The sequence below is a fragment of the Pelecanus crispus genome, chromosome 2 (genome assembly GCF_030463565.1).
Source record: "Pelecanus crispus isolate bPelCri1 chromosome 2, bPelCri1.pri, whole genome shotgun sequence".
NCBI lineage: Eukaryota > Metazoa > Chordata > Aves > Pelecaniformes > Pelecanidae > Pelecanus > Pelecanus crispus.
Window position 1 is genome coordinate 54,311,992 of NC_134644.1, and position 12,456 is coordinate 54,324,447.

General features: G+C 42.7%; 1 protein-coding gene across 1 annotated transcript in view; it reads left to right on the plus strand.

The window, feature by feature from the left end:
* ELMO1 (engulfment and cell motility 1) overlaps positions 1–10,289 on the plus strand; it is a 270,462-nt gene extending 260,173 nt beyond the window's left edge. Inside the window, exons 21-22 of the mRNA XM_075728150.1 lie at positions 4,453–4,530; positions 9,096–10,289. Coding sequence (XP_075584265.1) covers positions 4,453–4,530; positions 9,096–9,296 — 279 coding nt within the window. The 3' untranslated portion in view covers positions 9,297–10,289. The remainder of the gene's footprint in view (positions 1–4,452; positions 4,531–9,095) is intronic.
* The last annotated feature ends 2,167 nt before the right edge of the window (positions 10,290–12,456 follow it).

Consider the following 12,456-nt stretch of genomic DNA (forward strand, 5'->3'; position numbering starts at 1 on the left):
GCTACATCACACAACTGTTGCCGCTTCATAGCTTGCAACCTTTCTTTCCTTAACAATACGCAGATACGCGAAGCATCTTGAGTATTCTTTGTATGTGTTTCTCATACACGAGTTGCTCGAAGTCTATCAGGATACCGTAATCTCCTTTCAGCATTGGCTTTACATGGTAGGAAATGAAAAAGTCAAACCAAGCCAGGAAAAAATCCCAGGAGTATTTATCCTTGTTGATTTTCTGAATCAGGGCACTAACACACACGCACACAATAGATTGCATACAACTCCTACCTCATGTTACAGCGGAACCATCAACAGCATTTGGCTGGGGCATTTATATGATGCATATAAAGTATTTTTAGTGCTTCCTTGTCTTAGCACTCATATGTCCGCACAAAAAGGAGAGATGAGAAGAAGGAAAGCAGTGGGTGGCAGTGATGGAAATGTGTCATCTTTATGGAGCAGTAATGTCTAGATAGTATTTAATGCTAAATAGCAATGGTGCAGATGAGTTTGTCCTCAGCTGTCAGCATCACCCCATTTCCTCAGGTAAAATTGCTTTGGACTGCCATAAAACTGCTGGGTGAGAATGTGAAGATCAGGAGTTGATAGGTAGCATGGCTGCATCCATAGCTGGAGCATTCTATTTGTGATCCTGGCAATTATAATTATGATGTTTTTACTATTTCTGGTGTGGTGGCGGATTTTGGGGTTTGGGTTTTTTTTTCCTTCCTCGATTCTTTGGTTTTTCCCCTGAGAATCACAGAATTTGTGAAAGTAGGTGTCATCCCAATCAAACTGTCCTGCGCAATGTTGCAACTACTTAACTGACATCATAGGAGTAACACATCGTTGTTTATGGAGTACCAGGTTAATGTGGACAATGAAATGAAAATTAAAAAAAAAAAAAAAAGCAGCCAGATGCAGAACACAATTTGGCTGAGTTTGGTGTATGAAACCTTTCACTTCCTGAAACTTCACAATCAGTGATATATTCTTTAAGAGGCCTTTTCATCCTGTGCTTTCTTTGTGCATATATGACAACCACCTTAATGTTTATTCATTGGCAGAAAAGAAAATTGAATGGCAGAATGCCACTGCTATGAACATAGCTAGAATTGGCAGAATGTCTATAACAAAGGCTTCAGCATCTCTTCATTTGCCAGCACATAGCCGTTATTCTTCCAGTGGGACCATTTAGAAATAAATAAGAGTTAAACTGAATTGGAATTTGCATGCATATGGAGCTGGAACAACTTGATAGGACCAGGCCTGAATCCACTGTTGTTCATCTTGCTTGTGTTTTTAAATTAGGTTTAATTTTAAAGCCCTCATTTCTGACTCTTGAGTAATATTAATGACTTTCAAGGAAACGAAATATATTCGATTTTGCAGCCTTCAAAATAAAGCATGAGAGAAGAATGTGGAAAAAACATTGCCATGTATGTCTAAGTGTTCTTCTGTCACCCTTTATTTGCTGATGTGGCAGGCTTCAGGCTTCATGCCTTCTTAGTCAGCAGAAATGGTTCTGCTCACTTCCCTCTTCTGCTGCTTCTCTTCTCTTTTATTTCATGTTGGTTGAACAAGTTCCCTGCTGCTGCATGTATAGGTAGTTGTCTGGGGGGGATCTTCTGGCTCTGGCAAGCAAACTTAACACGGCTGTGGTCTCAACCTTAAGCAAAGACATGGTTGTTTTGAGGCTGTTGACAGAGTAGACAGAGAGTAGTGAGGTCATTCCAGTTGCATGGGATCACTTGGCCACAGGCAGCTAAAATGCCTCTTCATCAAAAATAGCTTGTCTCTGGCCCATGTGAGGGGCCAGCAGAGATTGTGGGAGACAGAAGCTCTGGGTGTGGGAGAGCAAGCTTCCCCTCATAGCACCTGCAACAGCTTTCCCTGCAGAGTTGAAACCAAGGAGTGGGAAGTCTCGGGCCAGCAGGTGCAGAGTTTCTTGTTCCCTGTTTTCAGTGAAGCTCAAAAGAGAAGCATGTCATGGGGTCCCAATGATGTTACCTTTCGCGAGCATCTAGGGAAGGGCAGAGGTCTGAAACGTGCAAGGGTGGAAAGAGTTAGGAGTGTCAAGGGAGTGAGTTCAGCAGATTGAGGTGGGGGAAAGGGGGAGTAAAACAAAGAGGGAAGGAGCAGGTTGGAAGGAATAGGAGAGAAGAAAGAGCAGAGTGCAAGAGAAACTGGTGGAAAAAGCTGGAGGGGAACATAACTTTGAGAAAGGTTGAGAAGTAGGACAGAAGAGGAAGAAGAAAGCCACAGATGGCTGACAGACTGGCCAGTTTTCCTTAGGAGTTGCTGATTCCTCAGAATCACCTGTCATTGATGGGAATGTAACAAAACCAGGTGGGGGAGCCTGGTCAGCCAGCTCAAACATTGAGACCACCATCAGTGTGGAGGGCCGGTTGGCAACTCCAGTTCCTTAGTCTTCCATTTTCCTTGACAGTTTGTTGTGCATGAGGTGACAGAGATGCTGGCACCTGGAAGCTGGAATTCCTGAGCCTTTAGTCTCCAGAGCAGCCAGCAGAGAAGCTGAACTGGACCAGGGCTGCCAAACTCCCACTTTCCCCCATAAAGGGAAGCTTGATCCCCTAAATGTAGCCCTTTCTCATTCTCTGCCTGACTGGGAATGACCAAACCCATGGCCCCCTGGGATATTCCTCTTTCAGGCAGGGCTTTTCTCTCCTTTTCCTTTCTTTGAGATGAACAAAACCTTTAATGCCTTGGAATTTCCCAAAAGACAAATATACAGGAGCCAGACCTATGGGATTGCTGTTGACCTTCATGAAATTCAGGATCATCATAGCAGAGCAGCACAAGCCCCTTTTTCAGTGATACATTTTATTTTCACAACCTCAGTTGCATGACTTGGCATGTTCTGTCAGTGATTTATAACACTCTGTGAGGAGATAACGCCAGGTTTGTGTGGGCAGAGGTAAATTTGTTTCTGTAATGAAGGACATCACTCTTGATAAGGTGTGGCTGAGAGACATGCCTGAAACACGAAAAGGCTATGTGAGCTGTGAGCCATTTGTTTGCTTGAGTGCACCAGCACTATTAGTACCTGCAGCTTCCGGGAGGATTTAGCATAGACTTGTCTCCTGTGGCCTGGCAGTACAGCAAGTTGAACCTAATATCTAAACTCAGGGAAACCCAAGAGCATTTCCCATGAGAAGCCTGATCTCTGATCATCCAAGATTATCCCTAAGGATTGCAAGTTTAATGAATCAGACTCTGCTTGTAATCACACAAGTTCAAAAATGAAATAACCCTTACTGAAATCCCAAGACCTACATCTGTTTCAGACCAGGAGATCAGGGGTAGAAATGATCTACATAGAGCAATGTATATGCTGCAGTCCCCACAGTCAATTTTTCCATTTTAAAACTTAGTGTAGCAAATTTAAGAGGCCATGCTCTTGTCACTGCTGGCAGTGTAGGAACTGTCGTCAGCTGAGAGTCAGCAAAGGCGATCAGTATTATGGGGCTCAGGAAGCCAAGAGGCAAAAAGAACAGGACGTATGATACAGATCAAAGTAGTTACGAGTCAGCACTCTTCTGTCTAGCTGGGTCTTTTTTCCACAGAGTTATTATATCCATATCAGCTATCTTACAGGTTGTTAAATGCTTGTAATGGTGCTTGTAGTGGTGTGTGCAGTAACCATGATAACACAACATCTTTATGTGCTCACTGCTGGCCAGTGGAAGTTCATTATTTATTCAAATTGGATGGGTTTTCCCATAGGAACCCAGGTCCAGGTAACTTTTAGGGAAAGTCAATGCTTAATTAATTCACTTTGGCACCTTTGCAATTCCAGCTTCAGTGCTGAGGGGAAAAAAGATTATCGTTTTTCCTTTCCCAAGATCCATTTGGGTCTTTATGACTAAGTAACCCAGATAGTTCAGTTTGACTGAGACTGCTGATTCTGGTTCAGGTAGAGACAAAATGACAGAAACCTCTTGAGAATGAATAATTTAATAGCTTTCCAGCAGCGAAAAGAGCATAAGTATATACCAGGAGATTAACTGTCCTGACAAGATTTTTGACACAGGGAATCAAACCTTGCAGAACTTTGCAAGTTTAATCTATACAAATTGAAGTAACTGTGGGTCTTCATGAAGAGTTTGTTGCAAGTGTACTATTACGGGTTATATTGATTTTAGTCCTCGCCATTGCCTAGCTCAAATCTAAACTCAAATGTTAAAGTAATCCATGACTGAGTGAGCTACAGTCAGCACTGAGGGGGGGTGAGTTTGTTTTGACTGAAGCATCTGTGCTGGGGTTCTTGCTGTTGCAGTGGTCTGGTACTGCTGCAGCTTTGGCCAGGCAGGAGAGTACCATAACCTATTTTTCCGTTTGTTTTGGGGAATAAGTAGTAGGAAGGAAAGACAGACCTGACTGTATTAATGCCTCTCTCAATGCAGCATTAATATACATTTCTTTGTATTCCAGGAGGTGCTAGAGCTTGCGTTCTCTATATTGTATGACTCAAGTGGCCAGCTGAATTTCATTGCTCCAGACAAGCATGAGGTAAGCCAAATTCAGAGTACAGAAACTTCTTTGGAGCCCTCTTAGTTGCTTAATGGCAGCAGCCAGCTTTATAAGAACATAAGAACGGTCATCCTGGCACAGAGTGCAGGTCTATCTAAACCTGTGTCATGTCTCACAACAAACTGAAAGCAGAGGGATTAATGTGGCAGCAAGATCTTCTGCAATTTTCATGCATATCCTGAGCCACAGAAAGAACATGTTTTGTAGTTGTAGATCACAGAGCACATGGGGGTCCAAGTTCAAGATCAGCATTTCTAAGCCCTACTGAAATATGAACCATAACTAAGAGAAAGAAGAAAGCTTGGGCAGACCTCACAGTTTCCACAGACCTTGCTCACCATTTCCTGGTGTAGTAAAGACTTCTCCTGGTCTGGTCTACCCTGGAGGATTTTTGCTGTGTGTTCACTTCAGTGAACTTTAGTTCAACAGCGAAGATTGTACAGCCAAGCTCTTAAAGAATCACTACCATCCTCAGCTCATCTTGATGATGCTAATATAATCAGGGGAAGTTATGCCATTGTTGAGTCTCAATTTCAGCCAAAGACTTGTGTTCTGCAGACTAGCATATCCACTTATTCTTAGTTTCATATTGCTTAAAACCATTTATGATAGGTGATCATAGAAGGTCCTCTCCATTGCACCTCCATAGGCGGTTGTTTTGCAATGGGTCTCGCCTATATGAAGACTGTAAATACCAATAGAAAAGCAGAATGACAGCCTCCCCCTGCTTCCTTGTCTTACTTGAAAACACCAGGAAATAGACAACATCATTGCCTTTTGGAAGGTGATGGAACCTAATTATGCGGAAACATTGGATGTCTTTCTCTCAAAGAACTTCCAAGTAAAGATTTAGTGCAGAATGCACTGTAGTAAAAAATAAAGAAGGAAAAAAGTTTTTCCTTCTTATTTCTAAAGCAACAAGAGTTGGTGTTCCATTTGCACCCTTATTTTGTGGTATCACATTTGGTCTCAGTTCAGGACACTGTGTTAAGATGATGAAACACAGAAGACTGCATTAAGCTGCGTTATACTGTAGTGTTATTAAAGTGCATGAAATTGCATTACAAGTGAAGTGTACTTAGTTACACAGCTTCAACATTTGCAATTCTGGATTAAAACCTTCAAATAAATGTTCATTTTAGGAGAGGAAATTAAGTTATGCCCATTTGGGTTTTCCTGGGGATTAATATTTGAGTGTCATTTTCAAGTACATTCATTCCAGAGAAATATTTGCTGGTCAATTTTGATCTAAGAGAAAGCAGCGATAGGATCCCAGGCATAACATGCCATTAGAGCTGTAGGTCTAAGGAAAATGTGATTGTCTTCATCCTCTGAATTGAACATATGTTAGATGCTTTCTGATATAAGTTCTCCAGAAACTGAATTCTAGTCTGTTTCAGCTCATAAGAGCAAATGGTCATGAAAATCGACAAATTTTTCAGCCACTTGTGTCTCAAATATAGCCTATGGCTACAAGTGTATTTTAATTGTCTACATATTCAGAAACTGCTATTGCACCCCACTGACAGGCAGTAGCATTGTGAGATGTGCTAACCCAATTGCTCTTGATTGTGGTAACACAGCTATTATCTTTATTTCTCTTTTTGACCTTGTGCAGCTTCTTAGAAACAAAATTAATATGTTTAAAAAAACGGCCAGAGGCAGCAGTCTCTGCTACTACTTGACAGTTCCCAAGTGAATGTTTTTCAAAAGGGCATCTCACTCCATCTGTACTTTTCCATGGCCTAGAGAAGAGTGACTTGTAATTAAAGCAAAAAGTGCAAATGTTCAGAGGAAGCACCCACAAGGAAAGGCAAGTAGCATCTTATGAAGCCCATGACTCTTCATCAGAGTAACTGGGTGCTTGTCAATAGAAGTGCTAGTTTAGCAGCGTTGTCAGCTTGGGAGATTTGGTGGGTGACATCTTCAGATTTAGAAGCTTTCTGTGAAGCACCAGGAACGACGGTATTACATGACAATTTCAGGTCAGACTTACAGGCTTTTTTCAAGCACTTCTACAGTTCTCATGATTGTAGAGGGAGGTCTGAATGTAGGAATTGAGTGTGTCCTAAAAACAAAAAGTGAACGAGGATCATAGGATGAGTCAGGTTGTAAGGGACCTTGGTGGTGTCCCCGGTCCAACCTCCTGCTCAAAGGAGGTCAGCGATGAGCTCAGACCAGGTTGCTCGGGGCTGCATCCAGATGATTGAAGCCTGCACAACCCTTCTGTTTGTCTGGTTCCACTGACTTGACTCCAAAGGTATTTCTTTAATAAAATCTCATTACTGAACCAATATCATTGAGATTTGGACCTCATTCTTACACACTGAAGTTTGGCAATACCCTTAGCCATCTGTTGGAGCTTACTGCTAGGCAGAGGATTCAGCACTGTGAGATCACTCCATCGTGTTTGTTTTTCATTTAAATACTAATAGCTGGTTTCAGCTACATAGCAAAAAGGTGGATTAATCTTATCCTTGATTTTTGACAGAGAAACTGATGAGGGAGGCTATAATTAGGTTTCATTGGAGTTTTATGAAAATGAATCTGCAGTAAATTAATTTTTCAGTGGCTCTTAGTCTGTTTTGCATATTAAAAAGCAAAAAGCATCTGAATGAATGCCTCTGTTTTTCAACCATCTCATTAGGATTTCTCTCTGCTCAAAATGTACAGGAGTTTAATTAGATGCACTTGCCAATATGGAGATTAGAGAGGAAGCCCCTTTTCCAGGCCATTGCACTCATCTGAATCGTGGCCAGAATTTGCTTTCTGTGGGCCCTGAATGAGTTATATCTGGAAGAGGAGAGAAATGCAGTTCTCCTTTCTGGCTCGCTGGGATTCCTCCCCAGAGAAAGCGCTGGCCATACTCACTGAGCAGGTGATGGACGATTTACGTCAGGGGCTGCATCTGTTGAATGGATGCTCTGCGCTTCTGTAACCTGAGCAGAGCCTTTTGCCTTTCTGTTCCCTTCCTCGAAGTGAATTCTGGGAGAACTTTCCCAAAGAAAGCTTTCAAGTCTATCATAAAAAAATAGAGTCTGTTCAAAACTGACTTCATTTCTAGGATAGCTTCTGTCTTTACTGGATGTTCTGCATACACTCCACAAAAATTGCATTCTTTAGAAGTCTTTGGTGACACTCTTTGAGAGCCTAGAATAGGCAGGCTAAGTTGTTTCTTTAGTACTTGTTAGCAGGACAGCCTAAACCCTAAAGTCTCTCTATATAGCTAATCTCATATTAAAGCTGTGGCTTGGCTTACCAACACCCTGGGTGAAATCCTAGCTCTGCTACTGACTTAAACGGGTCGGATTTCACTTCGGATGTTGAAGCGTGTTAACCATCCTGTTTTTAAAATACGCCCTTTTTCTGGATGAAGACATACCCTGAGAGGGGGTTTTCTCTTTCTTCCTTAAATATAATCCTTATTTCTGCTGTAGGATGAAGCCAACCATGGCTATCTTTAAATTTGGCGGTATCATGTAGCAAATGGTCAGCTAAATTTAAAATCCATTTTTTGGCATGAAATCTAGCAGAAGTATTTGTAAGATAAAAATGCAGTTACAGTTGATATAATTTTCTCCCGCAAACTAGGACACAAGTTCATGATTGAAATCTTTATTTTTAGATTATAGCCTTTGAGTACTTCTGTTCATAGTTGAATAAGTGGCTTGTAGTAATAAATGGAAGCAACTTATTTGATAGAAGTTGACTCTAGATCACCAATCTCCCTTGGGTTTGTTCCTTATTTACAATGGTTATTCAGCCCATGTTTATCTCAAGCTGTCAGCTGTTGAGAAAGATGGCATCTCCTATTAGGAAAAAGCTAACAATAAGGGGGTTTAGAGGCCAGTTCAGCATTTGTGGCATTTAGAATTACACCAGGTAGCTTGGCATTTAATTTTCATGAAAGACACAGAATTGATTGACTCTGTAGTTTTCACAATATGTTATTCCATGTAAAACAGTGGTAAAGTAGGCATAGATATGTGAGAGCCTATCTTTGTGTAGGTCAATTGATACCACTTAATCTATAGGAAAGCAAACCACGATAAAATTAGATGGTTGATACAGGATTTCTTACACAAAGAGTCAAGAAGGATTTTGTGTGGGATTCAGTTTACCTAACTTAGCTGTCTTGGAATTAAAAGTTCGGTGTAAGATAATCAGGCTCTTTCTGTAAGTATTGGGGAAAGAGAAAGAGGGGGAGAAGGAGATACCTCCAGAGGTTCATTGTCCTAAGTTAGGTATTCTACCTTCTCCTGTAACTATTGAAGAATATTCAACAAGAGGTTTGGAGGAGATACCTAGCTATCAAACAACTAAATGTTGCAGTTTCTTCCCATTTTGAGGGAATTGTTTGTCCATGTTCTGAGCCATTCAGTGGAACATGCCATCTTCATGATACGAGCTAACAAAATGAATCAACCTCATTTTAGGTCTCTTCGTAAGTCCCTGTGGGAGCAGTAACTGTAGAGGACCAGGACAGACAAGCAGTTTGTGTACGGAAAGCCTATTAATGATAGTTTTTATCTTTTCCTGTGCAGTATTGTGTATGGACCGATGGGCTGAACGCCCTTCTTGGGAAGGATATGTTGAGTGATCTAACACGGAATGACTTAGACACGCTGCTCAGCATGGAGATAAAGCTACGCCTCCTTGACTTGGAAAACATACAGATCCCAGATGCTCCCCCACCTATCCCAAAGGAGCCCAGCAACTACGACTTTGTTTATGACTGTAACTGAGGCTGCCACTGAAACTTGCTTCGAAACTGGAAATAGCATAACTGGAGAGATATTAAAAAAAAAAAAAAAGAAGAGTGTGAGGAAAAAAGAAACCCACTTGTGCACCTTGGATTTTGGCTTTGGGGAGGGGTGTAGAAACACTTGCATTCCTCCCTGTTCCCTGCATCCCTTCCTTCCCCATTCCCATCTTCCCCATTGCTCATCCAAATCCACATTGCTTTAATTAACTTGTAATTGCAGGCCGTTGGCCTTGCTTAAGGCAAAGACTGCCACTAAGAAGCACCCTCCCGAGGACTTTTTTTACATTTTTAATACTGGAATAGACGTTCCTAACTAAAGGACGATGTTATCAAACTGCATGCCTGTGAAACCCACTTGGCGAGGCAGAGGCTTTAACTGGAAGGAGGAGGGAGGTAGGGAGCAGAAGCAGCTACTGTAAGCAGAAGATTTCCCCAGACACTCCCAAGAGTCTGCTCACAACTGAATCCAATGCGATGATGAAAATCGTTAACTGCTTCCCAGTGCTTGCACCATTCCTCACTGTCATTATTCTTTCCACTGCATCTCGACTCTTGCCACCAGCCTTCACCCAACTGATCGGCTCCCAGAATGGAAAGTCTGCAGGTTTTTGCTGTACCATACGCTGCAATGCTACAACAGCTTTTAACTTCTTTTTCTCCCAGCTCTTAAATAGCCCCACACTAGCAGATCACTCGCACAAACTGTGTATTGAGCCACTAGTATGTCCCATCCCTGTAGCGTTCCCTAAGCCTCAGTTGCCTCTAAAATTGGCTTGTTGCTATTCAAAGTGATTTTTATTTTCTTGGTCCAAAGTTCAACAGTAATTTTCACAGATCAATTACAACTGCCAAACATCCAGGTTTACATTGTTGTCATTGCTACAGTGTTATGAATTTTTTTTGTACGGGTTCTAATTTTTTTATTTTATTTTGGCAAACAAATATATTTAATGAAAACTAATTTCATTGTGAGTACTTTTGGGGGACAATATTTTTACTTAATTTCCATTTGAAACATTTGCACTGAAGGGAAAAAATAGTATTTCCCTTCAGCTTCACTGTTGAATAAAAATCCAAGTTGTGATGATTCTTGGAACTTTGTTTTTCTTCTGAGGTTGTCTTTTATTCTTATGGTTCCTAGCAATTCTGAAGCATTTGGTACAAATTGGAGAGGGAAAAGTGAAACTTTTCTTGTCTGCATCTGATTCAATTTCCTTGTTTGTTTGTCTGTGGTGACAAGGATGAGATGCATCCAGAGATCTCCATTGCCATGGGTACATGAGCCTTCCTGTGAGAAGGACCCTTTGTGAAATCCGAAATCACAGCATACTGATATGCTCATGGTCAGTTTAAGGCTGCTGCCTTTACCATGTTTGCTGGAATAACTGTGTTCCTGTATTTACATTTCCTCCATCAAGAGTGTTTCTGGCTGCAGCAGACTGGTACTGGGGAAGTTTGGGCTTTGCAGGATGGATTCCCTCCCTCCTCATGTTCTTCTAGGTATTTCACTAAGTTCAATATCTCTTACTCCAAAAGCGCTGGGTCTAGATCTAGAGGAACCTGGCAGCCCTTTCCCTCCCACCACACAGGCTGAAGACAGATGTTTGTTTGTGTGCGTTCCTCTCCTGCTCAGACCCAGCTAAAAAAGACTGTCAAGGGGTTTTATCAGAGCTTGCGCTAGTGAGAAACCTAGAGGGTGGTTCCAGTTTAGACAGACGCAGAAGACCTCAACTGAGGTGACCTTTGCTCCATCCAGCCGGCCCTGGGGCAAACATCCTGACTGATCTCACACCAGGTGAGGAGAGAAATGACGTCCTGCAGGTGCAACGAAAAGGAGGATGAGGAGAATGTTGTATGAATTCAAGCATGAGGGTCCTAAGGAAGGTGCTTTTCTGAAGGTGTGTGTACAGTATTTCATGAATGCCTTGGTCTAACAAGGAGACCTAAGTTGGTTTAGGTGGTGATGGATGGTAAAGGAAAAAAGAGTCTCTGAGTTAAACACTGGAGTGGGAAGTTACAGTGGACTGTGGCCTGAGAGAGGATTCAGTCTGAATGAGAACAGACACGTGCAACGTGAGATGCGGGAGTTTGAGATGTTTTATTCTCTGGAGCCTTGTCAGACTATAGCAAAAGGTAGTCAGGGGTCAGGAATGAGTGGAAGCAAAGGTACTGCCTGCCACAGAGGATTTTGGAGGGGTCCTGGAGGTGGGGGCTGGAGGTAGGAACACATTTCTTTACAAGATGCTGATGCTGCCTCTTGTCTGTGTGAAGACAAGACTCGGAGCAGAACAGAGAATCTGAGTTGTTTTATTAATCTCCCTGACCCAGCTGGATGGCTTGGCTGTGCATAACCTTTGCTTTTTATTTACAGACTGCAGAGCTGGTGCTTCAGATGGGTATTGCTCGTTGTCAAAAGAAACACCTTTCACTCCTGACCGATAAGAGCCAAATGCTGCTGGCTCGGTGGCAATCCGATGCCATAATCTTAGCAGGTAGGCGTCTGCGTGACAATCAGAAAGGAGCAAACAAAAACCCTCCTCCGGCGGAAAACTTGAGCAGGAGGAAGAGGTTAGACTTGCCTCCCCCGCTAAGGTCAGTGCCCCAGACTGCACAGCAAGAGCCCAGGGGAGGTGGTGGGAGAAGAGCTGGCAACCCAGCCTTCAGTTTCCTCTCTCCTGCCCTGGGACTCTGCAGGGTGGGCACAGTCTGACCAGGGGGTCCAGGTCCGGTGCCGGCTGGATGCCGTGGCACTGCTGCGTGGCTCTAGCTCACCATCTCCTGCAGCCCTGCGTTATAGGAGCCCCATATCCTCGCGTGGCCCAGCTCTTTGTATGGGTTATGCATTGTGTGGGCCAGTCACGTGAGCAGGCGTGCTAAATTTGTCACCCCCCAGGTGTCCCACCCTGCCATAAGAAAGAAGAGGCTCGAGAGATGCGTTGGCGTAATAGCCCATGCAGCTATTTTAAAAGCGCTCCCACAGCAACGCGAAGGGCCGTGATGCAAACAAGGATCCTGCCTTCAGTTTCTAGAGCTGTCATACGGGCTCACTTCACCATTATGAAATTTAAAAAAAAAAGTTTAATGATGAACGAGTATCCCGCTGCTTCCCATTCATTTAAAAAAAAATTAGAATGAAAATG